The 24,072-nt window shown below is 38.5% G+C and overlaps 1 protein-coding gene across 1 annotated transcript in view; it reads left to right on the top strand.

The window, feature by feature from the left end:
* Positions 1 to 24,072, top strand: part of TTN (titin) — a 289,480-nt gene that overhangs the window by 22,595 nt on the left and 242,813 nt on the right. Inside the window, exons 14-41 of the mRNA XM_055119737.1 lie at positions 1,492 to 1,794; positions 1,897 to 2,019; positions 3,619 to 3,900; positions 4,161 to 4,226; positions 6,441 to 6,699; positions 6,864 to 6,927; positions 7,060 to 7,269; positions 8,961 to 9,103; positions 10,448 to 10,644; positions 11,121 to 11,354; positions 11,445 to 11,689; positions 12,133 to 12,389; positions 12,500 to 12,664; positions 12,764 to 12,932; positions 13,037 to 14,730; positions 14,872 to 15,153; positions 15,657 to 15,923; positions 16,017 to 16,289; positions 16,400 to 16,663; positions 16,755 to 17,015; positions 18,839 to 19,099; positions 19,637 to 19,900; positions 19,991 to 20,251; positions 20,368 to 20,628; positions 21,181 to 21,441; positions 21,860 to 22,001; positions 22,088 to 22,253; positions 23,599 to 23,830. Of these exons, the coding sequence (XP_054975712.1) occupies positions 1,492 to 1,794; positions 1,897 to 2,019; positions 3,619 to 3,900; positions 4,161 to 4,226; positions 6,441 to 6,699; positions 6,864 to 6,927; positions 7,060 to 7,269; positions 8,961 to 9,103; positions 10,448 to 10,644; positions 11,121 to 11,354; positions 11,445 to 11,689; positions 12,133 to 12,389; positions 12,500 to 12,664; positions 12,764 to 12,932; positions 13,037 to 14,730; positions 14,872 to 15,153; positions 15,657 to 15,923; positions 16,017 to 16,289; positions 16,400 to 16,663; positions 16,755 to 17,015; positions 18,839 to 19,099; positions 19,637 to 19,900; positions 19,991 to 20,251; positions 20,368 to 20,628; positions 21,181 to 21,441; positions 21,860 to 22,001; positions 22,088 to 22,253; positions 23,599 to 23,830 (7,606 nt within the window). The remainder of the gene's footprint in view (positions 1 to 1,491; positions 1,795 to 1,896; positions 2,020 to 3,618; positions 3,901 to 4,160; positions 4,227 to 6,440; positions 6,700 to 6,863; positions 6,928 to 7,059; positions 7,270 to 8,960; positions 9,104 to 10,447; positions 10,645 to 11,120; positions 11,355 to 11,444; positions 11,690 to 12,132; positions 12,390 to 12,499; positions 12,665 to 12,763; positions 12,933 to 13,036; positions 14,731 to 14,871; positions 15,154 to 15,656; positions 15,924 to 16,016; positions 16,290 to 16,399; positions 16,664 to 16,754; positions 17,016 to 18,838; positions 19,100 to 19,636; positions 19,901 to 19,990; positions 20,252 to 20,367; positions 20,629 to 21,180; positions 21,442 to 21,859; positions 22,002 to 22,087; positions 22,254 to 23,598; positions 23,831 to 24,072) is intronic.

Genomic DNA, 24,072 nt, shown 5'->3' with positions numbered 1-24,072 from the left:
ATATCCAAAAGTTAATAAAAACACATTTAAGTTAAGTATTCCTTCTCTCTTGAAAGTGACAAAATATCTATCAAGAGGTCAGAGAGATAGTACAGCAGGTAGGGCTCTTGTCTTGCATGTGACCAACCTGGGTTCAATTCCTGGTATCCCACATCCCAGGCGTGATCTCTTAGCACTCCCAGTGTGGCCCCAAAACAAATAAATGAAAAAAAATCTATCAAATTTGTTTACTAACAGCATATATGGAAGGAAAAAAAGTAGGAACAAATGAACGACTTTTACTTATCTAATTTTCAGCTGTATTTTACAGTTTATTCTAAGATGAAAATTAAAGTAAAGATATTTGCAATCCTTCAAGACAAACTGAATTGTGACTTTCTAGAATAAACACTGGATGAAGCCCATGATCACTAAAAGTATAATTCTTCCTTGAAAAACACCTTATTTATAGCATAAATAGTTCAGAAAATAACTTAAAGAGATACATAAACAGCATACTGGCAAAACATTTCAGATATAATCTAGATTCTATTCATAGCAGTAAAAAGATAAACTGGACATTAACATAATATTTCAGCCTTACTTTTGAAGAGCACTGATGGATACGCTGATGTGATTTTTTTGAAATGCTGTTTCCTAGTGTTACATGGAATCATGATGCGCAAGCCCTATCAAATGATTTGCTTTTTTCAAAAGAGAAATTCTTCTGGAAACTGTTCTCATTTATGTTAATCAGATTCATAGAAATAAGAAAACAACATTTCTGTTTCATTCTTCACTTTAACGTGTAGTGATAATGAAAGTAAATTGAATTTCACTCTGAAAGGTTGTTCTTTCGAATCCAAATAAGATAGAACTTTCATTTTAATCACAATATCTCCATTCACATGTCTCAAGAAGGATCTCTTATAATAGAGTAGAACGCTCTCCTCCGTAGGGAATCATAAGTAAATTAATATGCTCCCTGGGTGCTCATGAGTTTTCATGTTCTCTCAGATTTGCATGTGGCTGTATAGCACTATAGCAATGGCTTTTTTCTGGATGGGACCATCACAGTATTTTAAGTGCACTCTCATCATCATTGTCACTGCATCAACACCAGATAAAATGGTTAATAAGATGATAAAAATAATCCATGAAGATAAACAGTCCCTAAATCCTGACTTCCCCAAAACTGACTGTCTCAGACAAAATGTTAGAGAAATTCACAATCACACTTCTTTATAAACGTACTGTTTTGTCTTGTGTGTGTCTATGTGATTTCATGTCTAGTCTAAGCAATTATATAGGGAGCTATTTAGGTGGATGCAGTAGAACATAATAAGTAAATATTAAGTTTCTAAATGTATTTCCGAGTTATGTTTCTGCAGACATCACTATAATATAGTAATATGGGTGCTACTGCCTACCATGGTCTGTTCTGATGACCATAGGAGTTGTCCCAACCTGTTGGACATTACTTTGCATTAATTCTGGAAACCTTTTCTCCAGGTGGGCGCTGGGAAAAAGGCAGAAGCTGTAGCAACAGTTGTGGCTGCAGTAGATCAGGCCCGCATTAGAGAGCCAAGAGAGCCCAGAGAGCCCAGGCATCTCGAAGAATCCTACGCTCAGCAGACCACTTTGGATTATGGCTACAAGGAGCAGGTTTCTGTCACAAAGGTAGCTGAGCATCCCCAGCGTCCAGCCTCTGAACCACATGTTGTCCCTGTAGCAGTCAAGCCTGAAGTAATCCAGGCTCCTTCTGAGACTCATATCAAAACTACTGATCAAATGGGAATGCAAATATCATCACAGGTGAGTCTGTACTTGCTATTTTTTACCCTATGCATGGGTACTCTAGCTTAATGGCTGTGTCTTTGATCAACAGTGCTCTCACTGAGTTTCATTTCAATGCAGATCAAGAAAACTACAGATTTTACAACTGATAGATTAGTCCATGTGGATAAACGCCCCCGCACAGCAAGCCCTCATTTTACTGTTTCAAAAATTTCTGTTCCTAAGACAGAACAAGGATATGAGGTAAGTTAAGGAACATGACAAGGAAACGTTTATCTCAAAGGACATACTGATCAATGTACGCTGAAGGTTATCTCTGGCCTTAGCCAAGTGGGTCTCTTTGGCCCATGTCTCTTTGCATTCCTGGTGGACTACTGAACCTCCTGAAAGTCTGCTTTCTGAAACTTGCCCTGCAGGGTGAGCATAGAGCACCAAGTGGTCGTCTTACACTTCTGAGAAGACAACAATATGTACAGGCTTCTCTCTTGTTCACATTTTACAATCTGTTCACATTTTATAATTCAGCTTAGCTTTCTTTATGTTGTGAGGCTGATCAGTGTAACTTAACTGGAAATTTATCTTAATAATAAAGACATTGGGCTGGAGTGATAGCACAGTGTGTGGGGCGTTTGCTCACACGTGGTCAACCTGGGTTTGATTCCTCCGCCCCTCTCGAGAGCCCAGCAAGCTACCAAGAGTATCCCGCCCACATGGCAGAGCCTGGCAAGCTACCTGTAGTGTATTCGATATGCCAAAAACAGTAACAACAAGTCTCACAATGGAGACATTACTAGTACCCGATTGAGCAAATCGATGAGCAATGGGATGACAGTGATATTGTGATAGTGAATAAAGACATTGAAAAATCACATATTCATATATGTTATAGCAGGATATAGAGGTGGTATTTTAGATTGTGGAATCAAAAAGTCCTGAATTACTGTATCCTACTCTTCCCCCTGTTATCTCTGCCATCAAGTGTGATTTAATACACATAAAAACCTCATTCAATTATACAATAATCCTCATTATTACTTCCTGTTCTTCTTAAACACACTCATGATGTTTGCAAAGCACTATTATGTACATTTCATACCTATATTTTTGGGTAATCTTAAAAGCAAATAACTATGGACAGTAACAAAATTTAAAACAGTAAAGAAGTTTTTTAAATATTTTTCTGAATGTCGGTATTTTTATATTCCACAACGATTATTTTTTCTGACATTTAAATGTGCCATTTAAAAATTACTCTTCAGAAATTATCAAACATTTAAGATAATTTCTTGGTTTTAATTTTCTCACTGTATTTCAAATACAGCATTCACTGGGATAGGTAAAGTGAAAACTCAAGCCTGAGTTTTCTAAGACTCTATCCTCTTATGATAAGAATATAAAATAAAAAACTCTCAATAGAATTCTTTTGAGGAAAGGAAGTTGTGGGGAACCATACCTAGCAATGTTCAGGGACTATTCTTGGCTTTGTGCTCAAGAGAGTTCTCTAAAGTTTTTAGGGACCATTTTTGGATAGTACCAAGGATCCCCATAGGAATTGTCAGGGTTCAAGGGCAAACACCTTAACCCATGTACTATCTCTCCAGACCCTTAATAGAAATCCTTAAAATTTTTTCCGTTCTATGTTTCACACTGCCTGCAAAGTATATGAACTTTGCAATGGGCAATAGTTTCATTAGCCATAAGAGTGATTGTGAGGGTATTTATAAAAAAACATATAGAAAATAAATGCAGATTTATCCTAGGAATGTAAGAGGTGAAGTACTTCTGAATAATGACACAGATGACAACCAGATGATTTTATTTCCTGATTCTATTTCTATTTAGGCATCAATAGCCGGTAGTGCTATTGCTACATTACAAAAAGAGTTGTCATCTACAACTTCTGCTCAGAAGATCACCAAATCAGTGAAGGCACCGACTGTGAGGCCTGGTGAGACTCGAGTTAGAGTCGAACCTACCCCTTCACCCCAGTTCCCCTTCGCAGACACGCCAGAGACTTACAAGAGTCAAGCTGGCATTGAGGTGAAAAAGGAAGTAGGAGTGAGCATCACCGGTGGCACAGTCCGTGAGGAGCATTTTGAAATGCTGCACGGGAGGGAAGCCAAGGTTAGTCCCTGGATTTCAAACTATTTCTTTATCTGCCTATTAAGCTGTCTTGTGATCTGCCAGTGTATATGCAGAGACTGAGGAACTACTGCTCTCTTACTTTCTCCCTTACCATGCTCAGATTCCATTTTAATGATTAAGGTGTATGCCATAGCTCTTTTTCTCAAGTTATTATTTTTATAATTTTGCATGTATCAATAGTTTGTGAGATTTTCCCTAGTCTCGTGGGCATTTTGTAATATCCTTTGTCAATTTCCTAGGTGACAGAAAAAGCAAGAGTGCCTGCACCTGTTGAAATCCCTGTGACACCCCCCACTTTAGTCTCGGTGAGTCAAGAAGTTGATTGTGTTGAATGGGCTGTTTATTTGGTCAAAATATTTTAGTGTGTGCAAAGGTTGGTTTTAAAGATTGGAGAGTGGATCTTATGAGTTTGCAGGTACTGGTTTTAAGACCATGCACTACTTGGCAATGAAAAGGGAAGTTCTGGGAGCATCCATCAGTCATGTACTCAACAGATCAGATGAGTTCCTATGATGTGTAAGGCACAATAGTGAGAGCTGTTCAGAAATATCACCACAGCCCTTTTTGAAATATTAATTCTCTGTCTTATGAACAGAGAAAAGGTGCACCAACCATCCTAAGGGGAAAAAATGGAAGGCAATAAGCACCACAACAGAGTAGGGAATCCACAGGAAGATGTGATTACTTCTAATTGAGGTGGGCATGGAAAGATATTTGCTGCTCAGACTTGAAGCATCATTAGGATTTGACTATGTGTAAATGCCCAAGGATACACAGCAACCCAATTGTCTAGTATTAATAAATCTCCACCTTATAAACTTGTAACCACCTTACATTTATGTCCCATTGTGGATGAAGCCCCTGACATCTGATATTTAAAAAATAAAATAAAATAAAATAAAATAAAGGGCTTCTGGGCCAGAGAGATTGAAATTGCCTTGTAAAGTAATCACACAGCTTGGACCTCTGGTATGGTCCGCTGAGCTTCACCAGGAGTGATCTTCGAACACTTTGTGCCAGGAATAAGTCCTGAGCACAGCTGGGGATGTGGACCCCCCCAAAACCAATAAATACATAAATAAAAATATAAAATGCAGTGATCCTATAAGATCTTTCATAAACTAAAACTTGACAGAGATACAATGACTATTAATTTTACTTGGAATTTTTTTTTAGCATTTGTAGGTCCTCGAAATGATGTTCCAAATCTTATCCACTAAGACATAAAAGTTAAGATACATACTCACATCTAGTAAAACAGGAAAGATAAGGGTTAGTACGGAGTCTGCGGAGTTGAGTAGCGGCCACAGTCAGGGCTCAGGGTGCCTCTCTGCTGGTGATGGCAAGACACTGGCCCGTCTCTCACTTTACGGCTCCAGACCTGTCGCAAAAGCAAATGTCCTGGGGGTGGGGCGAGGGCGAGCGCACGCGGCAGGCGAGCAGATCCCGGGAACCTCCGGAGGCCCCCTACCCCCCTCCACACCCCACAGGCACCAGAGGAGCAGCTCTGGACATAGCCACAGTTTGCTTAAAGTGGTTTTTTTTTTCAATTTATTTACTTTTTAATTAGTGAGTCACGTGAGGGTACAGTTACAAATTTACCCATTTTCGTGCTTGTGTTTCCCTCATACAATGTTCGGGAACCCATCCCTCCACCAGTGTCCATTCTCCACCACCGGTAAACCCAGTATCCCTCCCACCCTCCAATCCCGTCCCCCCACCCTCACCCCCACCCCCACCCCGCTTCGCTTAAAGGGTTTTTAAATCCTCTTTTAGGCTCCTTTCGGTACCCGAAACCAGGTAGGAAGGGAAGTCTTTTATGGAGCGTTCAAAAGAGGAGCGATAGCACAGCGGGTATCGCGTTTGCCTTGCACGCAGCCGACCCGGGTTCGATCCCCGGCATCCCATATGGTCCCCCAAGCCCCCAAGCACCGCCAGGAGTAGTTCCTGAGTGCAAAGCCAGGAGTAACCCCTGAGCATCGCTGGGTGTGACCCAAAAAGCAAAAAAAAAAAAAAAAAGAGGAGTGAGAGAAGAGGGGGGGAGGGGAGAGGGAGAGAGGGCCTGGGTGGACGGGTTGGCGGGAAGGAAACTGGGCACATTGGTGCTCAGAAATGTGCACTGGTGAAGGGAAGGGTGTTGGAACCCTGTGCGACCGAAAGCCAGTGACTAAAAGTGACTAAAAGCCAGAACAGCTGTGTGACTGTGTACTCACGGTCATACATAAATAAATAAATAAATAAATAAATAAATAAATAAATAAATAAATAAATAAATAAATAAGAAAAAAGAAAAGAAAAAGAAATATTTTCATAAGAGAGCCCGTATTCCAGTTTCCGAGCGTGTCGCCCCTTATCCATAGCCGTCTAGTTGCTTGAAGAAACTGCCCCCTGAGAATGTACATAGGTTCAACGCCGCAGCAAGTCTTGGGCGGTGGAGACCCCTGAGGCACACCCACTTTTACCTGTGTTTTGGTTTGGTTTGGTTTTCAAAAAGTTTCCTTCTTCTTCCCTTTCTTTAGGGTTTGAAAAACGTGACTGTCATGGAGGGGGAATCCGTCACCCTGGAGTGCCACATCTCCGGGTACCCTTTGCCCAGGGTGACGTGGTACAGGGAGGACTACCAGATCGAGAGCTCCATTGATTTCCAGATGAGCTTCCAGGGCGGCGCCGCGCGTCTGCTGATCCGCGAGGCCTTCGCCGAGGACAGTGGCCGCTTCACGTGCAGCGCTGCCAACGAGGCGGGCACCGTCAGCACCTCCTGCTACCTGGCGGTGCAGGGTCAGTATCCCCCCTCCCCACACCCACCCGGTCACGCATCCTGCACACCCGAGGCGCCCCCTAAGGGAGTGGAGGGGGAGGGGGGCCTAGAGCTGCAGAGTGGCAGGTGTAGGGGGTCACTCACCAAACGAAGACTGAGGCGACATGCCTCTCTGTCTTTGCAGTGTCCGAGGAATTTGAAAGGGAGACTACAGCCACGACCGAGAAGTTCACCACAGAAGAAAGACGGTAAATACATTTCTTGACGAATGAGCTGCGGGTGGAGTCCGGTTTTCATTTCATTGTGTTTTGTGTCCCTGTCCCTTTAGTCCCTGGTAAGAGAGACCCAGAAACTGATGTCAAGGGATTTGTCTTTTCCAGCTATGTCGAATCAAGGGATGTGACGATGGCTGATCTCCCAGAGGAGCAGGCAGGGCCTGGGGAGCCCTTGGCACCTTTCTTCATTACAAAGCCGATGGTGCAGAAACTGGTGGAGGGAGCCAGCGTCGTGTTTGAATGCCAGATTGGCGGCAACCCCAAACCACACATCTATTGGAAAAAGGCCGGTGTTCCTCTGACCACTGGATATAGGTACTTTCAGGGTTGGAAGAGTTCTCAGTGGCTTTCCTTTCCCTTGACACATAAACTCAAGAGAAATAGGATTTACTGATCCCACCTTTTCCAAATGTAGATTCTTTCACTATTGGAGTCCTCTTTTTTTTTTTTGAGATAGCATCACATTTGTGGGGATGGGTGGGTGTTATTTTTTGGCTTTGTTTTGGCGCCACCTCCATCTATGTTAAGATTCAGGCTTACTCCTGGCAAAGTGATTGGGATCATTCCTAGTGGTGCTTAGGGAACCAACCATATGTGGTGCTGGGTTTGGAACCTGGTCAACTAAATGCTAGGCAAGCACCTTACCTACTCACTGTACAGTCTGTCTTGAGTTTTTGTATAAAGTCTTATTGAGAATCAAAACTATATGTGCGGCTGTATTACAAACCATAACACCCAAAAGGAGAGAGACTAAAAGGAACTGTGCCTGCCACAGAGGCAGGGAGTGGGGGAGGAGTTGGGGTGATGGGAGGGTTACTGGGAACATTGGGGATGGAGAATTGGCACCGGTGGAGGGATGAGTAGTCGACCATTGTATGACCGAAATATAATCATGAAAGCTTGTAAGTCTGTAACTATTTCACAGTGATTCGTTTAAAAAAATTTAAAAAGTAATAACGAAAACTATTTGTGGGGTGAAAATGGATCAAAGATACATTTCTTTACCTCCTAGTGTGATTCACTTATAGTATTATTGAAAGAAAGATGTGGATTTTTAAGCACACACATATTCTTTCATAAAGAATCTAGGGCAATTTTTAGTTAAAATTGTAATTAAGTCAGTAAAAGCATGACATGGTCACTCCAGTGCCTCTACAATGTCTGACTGCACATCAGTCTGAGCTATTTAATGCTTTCTGACTTTTGTCATCACTGTATCACTGTCATCCCATGCTCATCAATTTGCTGGAGCAGGCACCAAGTGACATCTCCATTGTGAGACTTGTTGTTACTGTTTTTGGCATACCAAATACACCATGGATACCTTGCCAGACTCTGCCGTGCGGGCGAGATATTCTCCGTAACTTGCCAGGCTCTCCAGGAGGGGCAGAGGAATCGAACCCAGGTTGGCCATGTGCAAGGCAAACACCCTACCCCCTGTGCTATTGCTCCAGACTTTTGTCATAAAAGTGAAAATCTTTTTCATATATCTTCATATTACCAAAAACAGAAGCTGGGGCTGGAGATAGGGAGTAAGTAAGGCACTTATCTCACGTGTAGATACCTTGGATGGATCCCTAACAACACCCTGAGCAAGGCTGATTCCCCCAGGCACTGCCAGGATTAATCCCTGAGCACAGAGCCTCATCAGTTATCCCTAAGTACCACTGGGTGTCACACAACACATCCACCCCTAAGTAGATACTAATGCAAATCTTAAAATGGTATAACATGAACTTTATTCATTAGGATACATGTATTATGTCCTAGTATTTAAAATATATGAATATTATTTTCCAAATGAAATTGTTAATGTGTTTGACCTTCATTTCTCATTTCCTACACTTTGTTTTTTGCAAAACAAACCTCTTTTGCTCTATGATGGAATTTAGATAGTTTCAGATCATTGAATTGTTTACCACATATTCACATAAGGGATATTTCACTCAGTTAAGGTAATACTGGATTTTTATGACTATAGTTTTTGTTTGTTCCTATCCATAAAGATACAAAGTGAGTTACAACAAACAAACTGGTGAATGTAAACTGGTGATTTCTATGACTTTTGCGGATGATGCTGGAGAATACACTATTGTTATTCGTAACAAGCATGGAGAAACTTCTGCATCTGCCTCACTGCTTGGAGAAGGTAAGTGCAATCCTAAGTAGTTACTGTGTGCATAGTTAAAACCAATACAGGGAAGCAGCAGTATTACATGTTTGTCAAACATCTGATGTGTTTTCCTGGTAATGCCGACTCTACCCATCTCCCGCCCTCCTGACCTCAGATGTATAAGAAATGATTTACACTACATGTCTTCAAAAATCATCGCACTGTTGCACTGTCTTCCCGTTGTTCATTGATTTGCTCAAGCAGGCACCAGTAATGTCTCCATTGTGAGACTTGTTACTGTTTTTAGCATATCGAATACTCCACGGGTATCTTGTCAGGCTCTGCTGTGCAGGAAGTATACTCTCTGAGAGGGGCGGAGGAATCGAACCCGGGTCAGCCTCGGGCAAGGCCAACGCCCTACCCGTTGTGCTGGAGTGCTATCACTCCAGCTCAAAAATCATACTAGTCCTAAATGCTTAAGTTATAGCTGCAGTTTTTATTTGGTGACTTTATTTGTAGGCATAGTTTGTGTTGAAAATGCAGAGATTCTGGCATAGTTGCCTTCCAGCGCCAGGCAGATGCCAGTGACATAAACAAGACAGTAGTACGTTCATGACCTGTCTCAAGGAGGCAGTAGCCCAGCACTGCATCTACAACATGTCAAGCAGTTTTATACAAGTGTCGAACATTGCTCATTTCTAATATTTTAAAAACAACTATAAGTCAGATTCTTGAATAATCATCAGGAATTTGAATGAAATATAAGCATTTAAGCTAAATGAAGTGCCCCTGTGCACCATCATCTTTGATTGTTCATATGTAGAGTGGGCCATCCCACCCTCTTTAGGAGTGCACAGCTGCACATAGAGAAAAATAATATGTTATTTCCATTTAAAGCTAAGTTCTCAAGACCGAGAAAGGTCAATGAATTACCAAAGCCACACATAAAATCAGTAAATATTTAGGGTAGTTTCAAAAGTACCGGTGGCTAATATGAAGGACAGTAGTGGTATCTTGTTTGACCTGTTAGAATAAGTTTGGTTTGATATTGAAATTAAATCCAATAGATATTTACTGAATACTTTGATAGGGAAATTTGGAAAATGTGGTTCTTATTGTGGGTCTTGCCTGAATGAATAATAAAATGTAGATGTTTTCATAATAAAATTAAAAATTAATTTATATTCCAGAACTAGAGAGAAAGTACAGTGGGTAAGGTGCTTACCTTAATGTGTCCAGCCTAAATTCAATCCCCAACACTGAATATGGCACCCCCAGCACCTCCAGGAGTGACCCCTGAGCATAAAGTCAGGAGTAAGGAATATGATCAAAAAACCAACAAAAACAACAAAAGAAATGTCTTATGTTTTTAACTCCTAGCTGAATATGAGTCACTGATGAAATCGCAACAAGAAATGTTTTACCAGACTGCATTTGTGCAAGAACCTAAAGTTGGAGAAATGGCACCAGGATTTATGTATTCTGATTATGAAAAAGAGTATGAAAAGGAGCAAGCCTTAATCAGGAAGAAAATGGCTAAAGATACTGTTATGGTTAGAACTTTTATAGAAGATCAGGTGAGTTAAACAATAATGACCCAGTTAATCATTCATTTCATAAGTTTTACATTCCTTCCACAATGCCCTTGTTGTTTGATTTTTTAAAAATAACAGAGTTAAAGATAATATGAAGGCTACAGAACAACTGCAAGCAAGTTTTCTTGGTCTTAATGAAAGTTGTAAATATTAATTTAGAATCAGACTTTTGCATACATGCAGGAAAAGATATATATCAACACAACCAATTTATTACTTCACAATCCCTTCATTTATATGATGAATGTCCCAGATATAGTTGATACTTCTCGATTAAAATATATCAAGATGCCACAGAATAAACTGATAAAGATGTCTATAATTCATATTAAAGAACAAAAAGTAAAGCATCTTTTTTAGAGCTTTAATTATCAGTCTTTACCTCTGAAACTAGTAACTAATAATTACTATCAGTCAGGATAGTAATTTTTAACAAATTCATATTTTTCCCTACATAGGAATTCCATATTTCTTCCTTTGAAGAGAGACTTATTAAAGAAATTGAGTATAGAATAATAAAAACTACATTAGAAGAACTTCTTGAAGAAGATGGAGAAGAAAGGATGGCAGTTGACATTCCTGAATCTGAAGCTGTTGAAGCAGGATTTGAATTAAGAATAAAAAACTATAGAATTTTGGAAGGGATGGGCGTTACTTTTCATTGCAAGATGTCTGGATATCCCCTGCCCAAGGTAAAATATAACTCCATGGAACAACAGACATGTAAGTCATAACCTATCAGTTTTATCTAATTTTTCATATGTACATGACATCATTTGCAGATTGCATGGTACAAGGATGGCAAGCGCATCAAACATGGAGACAGATACCAAATGGACTTTTTACAAGATGGCAGAGCTAGTCTGCGTATACCTATTGTTCTTCCAGAAGATGAAGGCATCTATACAGCATTTGCCAGCAATATTAAGGGAAATGCAATTTGCTCAGGAAAATTGTATGTGGAGCCTGCTGCACCATTTAGCGCTCCAACTTTCATACCTACACCAGAGCCAATGACCAGAATCAGGTATAATGTGTAACAATTTTTTTTAATTGCTTAAAATGCTGAATTTCTCAGTAGCAAATTAGTATTGCAGAAGAGGAGACTGAAGCTTGAGAAACCCAGATGCTTGTGATTGGCAATACACATAATTACCTATTGTTTCATTAAACCAACAAACATTTGTGTTGAATAAAAATAGTTTGGTGACTGATTAAATCTAGATGATGAGGATTGTTCTAACCTTTGAGATGCGGTTTCTGACTCTAGACAGTGTGATAGGGATTGAGAATATAAGAAAAATATAGCTTTGGGGCAATAATGACTCCTAGTAAGTTTGGGGTTACTATAATATGCACAAGAAGCAAATTCTGAAATCACATTAATGACAAAAACAGAAAGCGGTTGTTAATTTTGTTGCAATTTCTCTTTGTCTCATAAAAACTTTCTTTTCTCCCTTTACTTTTCAGATCTGTCTCTCCACGTTCAGTGAGCAGATCTCCTATACGAATGTCTCCTGCTCGGATGTCCCCTGCTCGGATGTCCCCTGCACGGATGTCTCCTGGACGTAGGCTGGAGGAAACAGATGAGTCACAACTTGAAAGACTGTATAAGCCAGTCTTTGTGTTAAAGCCCACTTCTTTCAAATGCTTAGAGGGACAGACCGCCAGATTTGACTTGAAAGTTGTGGGTAGACCTATGCCAGAGACCTTCTGGTTTCATAATGGTAAGCATAATAAGTTTGGGCCCACAAAAATTAAACACAAAATAAGCATATATGATGTACGTATATCCAGCAACACCAAAATATGGATTTTAACATCTTTTTTTTAACAGGCCAGCAAGTTATCAATGATTTTACCCACAAAATAGTCATTAAAGAAGATGGTACCCAATCATTGATTATTGTCCCTGTATCACCCAGTGATTCTGGGGAGTGGATTGTTGTGGCACAAAACAGGGCAGGCAAATCTTCAATTTCAGTGACGTTAACTGTGGAAGGTATTTGTTCTTACAATAAAAAAGGAGTTATTTTATTGCCTATGTTATAAACTGATGTTTTAGCCCAACTTACTCTAAATCATGACCTTTCTCTTTCAGCTGTGGAACATCAGGTAAAACCAGTGTTCATAGAAAAACTGAAAAATGTCAATGTAAAGGAAGGTTCCCCACTTGAAATGAAAGTCAGAGCTATGGGTAACCCCAACCCAGACATTGTATGGTTGAAAAACAGTGACATTATTGTACCTCATAAATATCCAAAAATCAGGTAGGTTTGCTGAGAAATAATAAAACTAAGCTCATCATATAAATCCAATAACCAAGGAACTATTACTAGAATTATATTGATATATTTTTTTCTACTTTACATAGAATTGAAGGAACCAAGGGAGAAGCTGCCCTTAGAATTGATTCCACTGTCAGCCAAGATTCTGCCTGGTACACTGCAACTGCTATTAATAAGGCTGGCCGAGACACTACAAGATGTAAAGTAAATGTTGAAGTTGAGTTTGCAGAGCCGGAACCAGAGAGAAAATTAATCATTCCACGAGGCACATATAAAGCAAAGGAGATTGCAGCCCCAGAACTGGAGCCTCTCCACTTGCGATATGGTCAAGAACAATGGGAAGAGGGTGACCTCTATGACAAAGAGAAACAACAGAAACCCTTTTTCAAGAAAAAACTCACTTCCTTAAGACTCAAACGTATTGGACCTGCCCACTTTGAATGCAGACTCACACCAATTGGTGACCCAACAATGGTGGTAGAATGGCTCCATGATGGAAAACCTCTTGAAGCAGCCAACAGGCTGCGTATGATCAATGAATTCGGATATTGCAGCCTTGATTATAATGTTGCATATTCCAGAGACAGTGGCGTTATTACTTGCAGAGCCACTAACAAATACGGAACAGATCATACATCTGCTACCCTTATTGTTAAAGATGAAAAAAGCCTTGTGGAAGAATCTCAACTGCCTGAAGGGAGGAAAGGCTTACAGAGAATTGAAGAATTAGAGAGGATGGCTCACGAAGGTGCACTGACAGGAGTCACCACAGATCAAAAAGAGAAACAAAAGCCAGATATCGTTTTGTTCCCAGAGCCAGTAAGAGTACTCGAAGGGGAGACTGCTAGATTCCGTTGCCGAGTGACAGGTTATCCTCAGCCTAAAGTCAACTGGTATCTCAATGGACAGCTCATCCGCAAAAGCAAAAGATTCAGAGTTCGATATGATGGCATTCATTATCTGGACATTGTAGACTGTAAATCATATGACACAGGAGAGGTCAGGGTCACTGCAGAAAATCCTGAAGGTGTCATAGAGCACAAAGTGAAACTTGAGATCCAACAGAGAGAAGATTTCAGGTCTGTCCTTAGACGAGCCCCTGAACCAAAAACAGAGTTTCATATACATGAACCTGGAAAGCTTCAGTTTGAAGTACAAAAAGTAGATAGACCTGTGGACACCACTGAAGCCAAGGAAATTGTAAAGTTGAAGAGGGCTGAAAGAATTACCCATGAAAAAGTGTCTGAAGAGTCCGAAGAGCTGCGCAGTAAATTCAAGCGCAGGACAGAGGAGGGATATTATGAAGCCATCACTGCTGTGGAGCTTAAGTCTCGTAAAAAGGATGAATCCTATGAAGAACTCTTAAAGAAGACAAAAGATGAGCTTCTCCACTGGACCAAAGAGTTAACTGAAGAGGAGAAGAAAGCCCTTGAAGAAGAAGGCAAAATCACTATTCCAACTTTTAAGCCTGAGAGAATTGAACTTAGTCCTAGTATGGAGGCCCCAAAAATCTTTGAAAGAATCCAAAGCCAAACAGTGGGTCAAGGAGCTGATGCACATTTCCGGGTTAGAGTTGTGGGAAAACCGGATCCTGAATGTGAATGGTATAAAAATGGAGTAAAAATAGAAAGATCTGACCGAGTCTACTGGTACTGGCCTGAAGACAATGTTTGTGAACTGGTCATAAGAGATGTGACTGCTGAGGACTCTGCCAGCATCATGGTAAAAGCCATCAATATTGCTGGAGAAACCTCAAGCCACGCATTCCTTCTTGTGCAAGGTACTTTGAATTTCTTTTATCAATTGTCTTTGTCTATTTAAGTGTATATCTGTTAGTGTTTTCCTTGAATTTCCTTTTTCTATTATTCAAACTGCAAATTTAATTTAACATAATGTGCTTTTTTCCCTTTTTTTCCTGTAGCCAAGCAATTAATCACCTTCACTCAGGAATTACAAGATGTTGCTGCTAAAGAAAAAGACAGCATGGCAACCTTTGAATGTGAAACTTCAGAGCCATTTGTCAAAGTGAAATGGTATAAAGATGGTGTGGAGATTCATTCAGGAGATAAATATAGGATGCACTCTGATAGAAAGGTTCACTTTCTATCCGTTTTGACAATCGACACATCTGATGCTGAAGACTACAGCTGTGTACTTGTAGACGATGAAAATGTTAAAACAACGGCTAAACTTCTTGTTGAAGGTAAAAATTTTATTATTCCCATAAGTTTTTAAGTCTCCAGTATTTTGTGACAAAATTAGTGGTGTGATTTTCCTTTTATAAAATGTTATATGGACATTAGTATAAGTTTCATACAAGAGTCATACATTTTATTGAGATATAATCAATATATATTAGTTTCACATAAATCGCATAATGCTTGATTTTTAATATATAGTTTAAAAATCAACTTATATCATTATGAATATTTGAAATTTGTATTTTTAAAGAGCAATATTATTTTAATGTTTGGCTTATGAAATATGGTAAAATGTAATTGTAAATGTAATATAATTGTATTACATTAGTATTCATTAGACAGACAATATCACTGCACCACACCTACCACCCCTTCATTTGAAAGTTAATATTTCTCATAGTATGAGGTATAGAAGATATGTTTTATGACATATAGGAGACAAGGAATTTTCTCGCTTTCTCCTAACTCTCCAGAGAAATTAACTACTTCTTATCTTGTGTCTCAGGTGCAGTTGTTGAGTTTGTAAAAGAACTTCAAGATGTAGAAGTTCCAGAGTCATTTTCAGGAGAATTAGAATGCATTATATCCCCTGAAAATATAGAAGGCAAATGGTATCACAATGATGTGGAGCTTAAATCAAATGGCAAATACACAATTACATCTCGACGTGGACGTCAGAACCTCACTGTGAAGGATGTAACCAAAGAAGACCAGGGAGAATACAGCTTTGTTGTTGATGGGAAGAAGACAACCTGTAAACTAAAAATGAAACGTAAGTATTCCTACTCCTCTTTTCAGTGAGCATAAATATGACTTATTTATAATAATTGATTATAACATTCTTTTTTCCCAACATATTTCATAGCTCGTCCAATTGCTATATTACAAGGACTGAGTGATCAAAAAGTATGTGAGGGTGACATTGTTCAACTGGAAGTTAAACTCTCCTTAGAAAATGTGGAAGGTGTCTGGATGAAAGATGGCCAAGAAGTGCAACCCAGTGACAGGGTTCATGTTGTCATAGACAAGCAGTCACACATGCTGCTTATTGAAGATATGACTAAGGAGGATGCTGGACATTACTCCTTCACCATTCCAGCCCTTAATCTGTCAACCAGTGGCCGTGTCTCTGTCTACAGTGAGTGAAACTCATACATTTTTAAGTGTACATTGTCAAGTGCAGTAAAGAACTTGGATATGTTGATTTTTGTATTCATAGTTTTAAGACATATGTGTGTGGTTTTCCAGGTGTTGATGTGGTAACACCTCTACAGGATGTAAATGTGATTGAGGGTACCAAGGCTGTGCTGGAATGTAAGGTCTCAGTTCCTGATGTGTCTTCTGTTAAATGGTACTTAAATGATGAACAGATCAAGCCTGATGATCGAGTGCAAGCCATTGTCAAAGGCACCAAGCAGCGATTAGTGATTAATCGCACGTATGCTTCAGATGAAGGACCATATAAGCTGATGGTTGGCAAAGTTGAGACCAGCTGTAATCTATCTGTAGAAAGTAAGAATTCTTCCACTTAACTCATCATTTTATAAAGCATCCTACTTCCCCAGCATAAAAACTAAGTGCCATATATTTTCATTTCCCCCAGAAATTAAAATTATCAGAGGTCTCCAGGACCTTACCTGTACAGAAACCCAAAATGTGATCTTAGAGGTTGAACTGTCCCACTCAGGAATTGATGTCTCATGGAATTTTAAGGACAAAGAACTAAAACCCAGTTCTAAATATAAAATTGAAGCACAGGGGAAAATATATAAGCTGACAGTTCTAAATATGATGAAAGATGATGAAGGAGAATATACATTTTATGCTGGAGAAAATATGACATCTGGAAAACTTACTGTGGCAGGTTGGTGCATTTATCTCTTAACCTAAGTTGCTATTAATTTTAAGAATTGTTATTTTCTCCAAAACTTTCATCCATTTCTCACTTCTATATTTCTACTTATACTCTTCTCAAAGACAGAACTCTTATCTTCAACACTGTCTCTACCACCCTAAATTTTAAAAGTCCTTACAGGCAAACCTACTTCAAATGCTGTCTTTTCCATTAGTCTCTATCTTATTCTCCTCATTTGTAGAGGATATTATTGCTCCAACCTCATGATTTACTTTACAGTTATTCTCCTCTGGTTCTTATCCTATACATTCTTTTTTTTTTTACTTTTTGGTAGCACCCAGCGATGCACAGGGGTTACTTCTGACTCTGCACTCAGGAATTACTCCTTGCCATGCTTGGAGGACCATACGCCATGCTGGGTCTCAAACCTGGCTCCACTGCATGCAAGGCAAACGCCCTACCCACTGTACTATCACTCCAAGCCCTCCTATATATTCCTTATTCTCTGTTTCTCTTTCCTTCACCACAGTAGAAACTCCTAAAATTAAACAGCTTCTTTCTATTCTTTTTAAATTCTAGTATATTACATATGATACATAATCATAAATGTATTGTGAACTGAGCTTTTTTAACCTTTCCTATTCTAAAGATGTGTTTATTGTATTAATTTTCTTTTGTTCCCTAAATACTTTTAATAATTTATAACATTTTTAAAGATATCACTTAGTGTATGTGTCTTTTTTGACACTTTGTAGACAATTTGTATGGAGTCGAAATTTCCTAGCTCTAAATTAGAGAATCAAAAATATAAACCAGCTGTCCAGAAAAAAACTGAAAGCTGTCATTAATTTGTTTGAGTCATTGCAATATAAGTATCAAGGGTTTGAGATATTATATTGAGATTAAATTGTGCCTCTCATGATTTCTGGTATATTAGTGAGTCATAGGAAAAATTGTATTTTATTTGGTTTGAAAGTTTCATGGTTTTCATTTTATTACAGTATTAGATTTTCTCAGAGATTTGACCAGGACAGAATTTCAAAAACAAGATTTCATATCTTACACTTGATATGTTTGACATAAATTATACATTTTTAAATGTGTGAAAAAGAGAAAAAAATCTAAGCTTCTATGTGATTTCACCCAACATTCTTAAACCAGCTACTCTGGGGTCTCAGATTACAAAAATTAATAAAACGTGATAGTTTTTCTTAAGAAATTTACAATTTAGAGAGGAACAAATATGTCAACAGCTAGTTGCTGAATTTCTGCCAGCATTTGATAGCACTGGAGGCAATCAGAGCAAAGCATTATCTCAGAGAGTATATTTGACAGAATAGTGATTTTTCAGTACATGGAAATTTCTAATTACATTGAGCATTGAGGACTCACACATCTTATCAAAATAGTTTTCATCTGACAGGAGCACCTAGCTTTAAAATAATCAAAAGTGTATACCAATTGTGAAGAAAGTATTAGTTAAGTTTCCCGAGTCAAATAGTAAACAAATTTCCAGAAGGTAAACCTTAAAAGAAGGATTTGAGCAAGGGTCATGATGTGTGCTGTACATTTTGTTCTCCAAACTCTGTATTAATGATAGTTGCTGTTATTTTGCAAAACCTTCCCTAATACCAGTACATTCTTTGGTCATGGTTTCAAAGAATACAGTATTTTGTGACACATTTTTCATATGAATAAAAATAACTGTTAAAAATTTGATGGTGTTCAAAATTATGTTGTTAGCATTGTCATTTTGTAGTCAGTTGTGTAATTTTTTTCCATTGTACAAAAATGTTTAAGGGACTTACACTTGTACTTTTCTCATTCTAAAGGGGGGGCCATCTCCAAGCCACTCACAGATCAGACTGTTGCTGAATCCCAGGAAGCTGTGTTTGAATGTGAAGTTGCCAACCCAGACTCCGAAGGTGAATGGTTAAAGGAAGGCAAACACTTGCCTTTGAGTAACAACATCAGAAGTGAATCTGATGGCCATAAAAGAAGACTTATCATTCCTGTTACCAAATTAGATGATATTGGAGAATACACCTACAAAGTGGCCACTTCTACAACATCTGCCAAGCTCAAAGTTGAAGGTCAGTGGCACAGAAGCACAGTTGTCCATTTTAAGTCATATTAGCTTCTTGACAGTTACTTTAAAAGTCAAATGATACCGCCAGTTTGGATGCTGTAAATATTTGTTTCAAATAGTCATTCTGAACCCTCCAAACATTAACTTTTGAACCATAGAGCAGAAGGTGAGAAGATGCTTATGCGTTAATGTGATGAGTCATTTTTTTTAAGTTTTAGTCTGTGAAATAGCTAAATTTGATACTGTGGTTTAAACTTTCCTTTTTACTTTTCCTCTTAGTCCCTTAGCTATTAGAGTATACATATGGAAACTTCATCCCCTTCAGTTTTAGAAAAATCACAAAATGTTCAATGTACATTTCAAACTGGGTTCGAGGGTTGTTATTTTTTAAATACCATCAAGGTACTTTAAACAGTTGGTGCATAATGGAAAGAATTTAATAACTATCCTTTTTTCAGAGGGCCCAGATAGAAATCTTACTCAGTATTTGTTTTATTTGATGATGCCATCTCTATTTTCTAAACCAATAATCTGTTTTCAGCTGTCAAAATTAAGAAGACTCTGAAGAACCTCACAGTGACAGAGACGCAGGATGCTGTTTTCACTGTTGAGCTTACACACCCAGATGTGAAAGGTGTTCAGTGGATCAAAAATGGAGTTGTGCTGCAACCCAGTGACAAGTATGATATCTCAGTCAAAGGAACAACTTACTCCCTAACAGTTAAAAACTGTGCTGTTACGGATGAATCTGTTTATGGCTTCAAACTTGGGAAGCTAGGAGCTAGCGCCAGACTGCATGTTGAGAGTAAGTTGACTTAGACACACTTTAAAAATAGCCAACTCCTGTTTATTCTTGTTAATCATATCACTAAATTGCTTCAACTTTATTCCTCAGCTGTTAAGATCATTAAAAAGCCAAAAGATGTGACTGCTTTGGAAAATGCCACAGTTGCCTTTGAAGTGAGTGTATCCCATGACACAGTTCCAGTAAAATGGTTCCACAAGAATGTAGAGATTAAGCCAAGTGACAAACACAGACTGGTCTCAGAAAGGAAGGTCCACAAGCTGATGCTGCAGCAAATTTCACCTTCAGATGCTGGAGAGTATACTGCTGTGGTGGGACAATTGGAATGCAAAGCTAAACTGTTTGTGGAGAGTAAGTATTTCAGACTCCCTATGTAATCTTCCTAGATGGTACCAAGTATTCATTTATTTTGTTTGATTCATCTTTTTAAATAAAATGTTAACAGAAGTATTCTCTGATTTTTCAAGCATTGCATATTACAAAGACAATGAAAAACATTGAAGTGCCTGAGACCAAAACTGCTTCTTTTGAGTGTGAAGTTTCTCATTTCAATGTCCCCTCCATGTGGCTGAAGAATGGTGTGGAGATTGAGATGAGTGAGAAGTTTAAGATAGTTGTTCAAGGAAAGCTCCATCAGCTGATTATCATGAACACGAGCACAGAGGACTCAGCAGAATACACGTTTGTCTGTGGCAATGACCAAGTCAGTGCCACTTTGAAAGTGACCCGTAAGTAAAATAGAAATGCTATCTAGTAAGTCCATCATTATACTATTCTACACGTTTCATTTATGATCATTTGAGCTACTCAAAAATCTTGATTAACCCGGCAAGCTACCAAGAGTATCCCGCCCCCACGGCAGGGCCTGGCAAGCTCCCTGTGGCGTATTCTATATGCCAAAAACAGTAACAAGTCTCACAATGGAGATGTTACTGGTGCCCACTCAAGCAAATCGATGAGCAACAGAATGACAGTGATACATAATATATATACATATATATGTATATCATATACATATGAGTTAGGGACCAGAATCTCCATCCACTTAGATAAAATGTTTTAACTAGAGTAGCATTGAGAGACAACTTATAAAGATTCTCCACTGTTTATCTCTTGTTCGTTCTGTTTCCTCTGTCTCTTGGCATTGTCCTTTAGAGAAGTACCTCATTTATCTAAACTGTAATGTCCTTAACAGACATACTAAAAATTTCTGAGTTTTGTTTTAATCCACTTAATATTAACATAAAGTCTGCTTGGGTGTCTTTCCCTCCCCCTTTCAGCAATCATGATTACATCCATGCTAAAGGACATCAATGCTGAGGAAAAGGACACTATTACCTTTGAAGTGACTGTGAACTATGAGGGCATCTCTTACAAATGGTTGAAAAATGGTGTGGAAATCAAATCAACTGACAGGTGCCAAACAAGAGCCAAAAAACTGACACACTCACTGAATATCAGGAATGTTCACTTTGGGGATGCTGCTGAGTACACTTTTGTGGCTGGAAAATCTACATCAACAGCCACCCTTTATGTGGAAGGTATGGATGGCTTCATAAAAAATTCTTAAAAAATGAATGTCAAGCATGCTAAAGCCAGCCATAGAGGACTATGTATTTTATGATTCCACTTCTAAGAAATGTTTTTAATGTATGAACCTATAGGAAATACTTCAGTATTTAAAACTGAAGTTGTCTAATGGTGTGAATTACCTAAGAGGCCTGGGAATGATGGCTACTGTATACATTTGTTTGGGGAAGTAAATGGCAGTGAAAATGTAATAAAATTGATTGTAGTAATGGTTGTACAACTCTGACTGCACTGAATGTTCCTAAATTTTATACTTTAAAAAGGTGAACTGTCATATGTAACTGTAATATATCAAACATATAATCACTATATGAATTTATATCATAATAAGGTTATTTAAAGGGTTAATTTTAAGCATGCTTTTTCTAGCCCGTCATATAGAATTTAGGAAGCACATTAAGGACATTAAAGTTCTGGAGAAGAAGCGAGCCATGTTTGAATGTGAAGTTTCTGAACCTGACATCACTGTTCAGTGGATGAAAGATGGCCAAGAACTGCAGATTACAGACAGGTCAGTCATTTTGTCTTGCTACATTGCAGTAATTCTCAGTTTCTTTTGTCATTACACATTTAACTTAATTCCCATTTCACCTCTAGAATAAAGGTACAGAAGGAGAAATATGTCCACCGCCTTCTGATCCCATCTACTCGAATGTCTGATGCTGGGCAGTACACAGTGGTGGCAGGAGGCAACATGTCTACTGCTAATCTCTTCGTCGAGGGCAGAGATGTTCGCATTCGAAGTATCAAAAAGGAGGTTCAGGTATTGTCTACCTGCTGAAGTTTGGGAGACATTATCAAAAGCCCATAGTTCATAATTTTGTGTTTTCATGCTCAACTTTAAATTTTCTAAACACAGTGGTCTAAAGAATCACATTGGAGGAAATCATTAAGACCACAGAGTTCAACATTTAATGTTTTCATATTTGATTTTAAAATTTTCTAAATATAGTTTTATAAAAATTGATACAGGCTACTTTTACAGGCTTAGAATACTATGGTGGCATCAATTTAGTCAGTTTTCACTCACTTAGGGAATAAATTTGTCTTTTGCAGATGTCTAAATACTTTAAAGTAACTATAGAAACTTCAATGTCTAATAAAAGGCTATTTGGCAAGCACAAACCACCATAGAAGAATAAAATTTTAAGTTAGAGTGCTCACACATCAATTAGAATCAAGGGAATTTAATTATTTATTTTTAATTTTTTTAATTTAAAGAACTGTGATTTACAAAGCTATTGATAATTGAGTTTAGGCATATAATATTTGAACACCATTCCCAACACCAATGTCAACTTCCCTCCACCACTGTTCAAAATTAGTAAAATCTAAAACAAGGGGGCATTTTCTCAGAAGGTTTATCTCTCTGGAAAGGAAAGTATATGAGAATAGGACTAGAAACATTTCTTGTGGTATCTGAGGGTCTTACTAGTTTGAGAAAGCTGGATTATACCATTGATACTGTGCAAACACTTTTGTTCTGTGTTCTATATGCAGAACTTGTCCCCAGTGGGGCTAATTCCCATATATGACCTGATATAGTAACATGTTAAGAGAAGTATAGTTTGATTTTAACATCAGCACATTGCTCACTTTAAGGAGGACGAGGCATTACAAGTCTTATCATACTGGGAAAACCCTTACTGAAAACTCAGAAAACCTAGATATGTTTTCTGTCCTTTATTTTCCAAACATAAAACCTTGTTTCTTCATGATTAAAATGAATCTATAAATCATACCAAGCCCACGTGGCTATTATTCATATCATAGGAAATAAAATTGTGTTACAACTTTAAGAGACTTTTAATGAGTACAAGGACATAGATGTAAGATGACATATGTTTGTTGTTTATTCAATAAACAAACATTTAGGATAAAAAATTGTTTGGGGGGGCAGCCCCCTTTTTGAGACAGGTATAAGAAAAAAGGAGTTTAAGTAACATCTGTCCCAGGATAAGGAGGAAAAATTAGAAAGTGCTATAACCAGTCAGTTTTTCTTGTCATAACATATGGGACTTGCATGCTCTTTGAATGAGCATTTCTAGTACAGGTTAGCTGAAGGGAAGCAGGCTTTTAATTTTAATTTTATGTTGGCACATCAATAGGTTATTGAGAAACAACGTGCTGTGGTTGAGTTCGAGGTCAATGAAGATGATGTTGATGCACACTGGTATAAAGATGGCATTGAAATCAACTTCCAAATTCAAGAAAGACACCAATATATGGTGGAAAGAAGAATTCACCGGATGTTTATCTCTGAGACCAAACTTAGCGATGCTGGTGAATACACCTTTGTGGCAGGAAAGAACAGGAGTTCTGTTACTCTCTATGTTAATGGTAAGTACAGATTTTAACATGTTTTGTGGATCCATTTGGAGTAATCATACTTTTTTACTTATATTTATTTTTTAGTTTAAAATTTATTTTATTAGGGAGCTGGAGCGATAGCATAGCAGGTTTGCCTTGCAGGCGGCCAACCCGGGTTCGAATCCCAGCATCCCATATGGTCCCCTGAGCACCGCCAGGAGTAATTCCTGAGTGCAAAGCCAGGAGTAACCCTTGTGCATCACTGGGTGTGA

Source organism: Sorex araneus, chromosome X (genome assembly GCF_027595985.1).
Source record: "Sorex araneus isolate mSorAra2 chromosome X, mSorAra2.pri, whole genome shotgun sequence".
Classification (NCBI taxonomy): Eukaryota; Metazoa; Chordata; class Mammalia; order Eulipotyphla; family Soricidae; genus Sorex; species Sorex araneus.
Note: the sequence above shows the minus strand (reverse complement) of the source record. Positions and strands in the feature narration are given on the sequence as shown.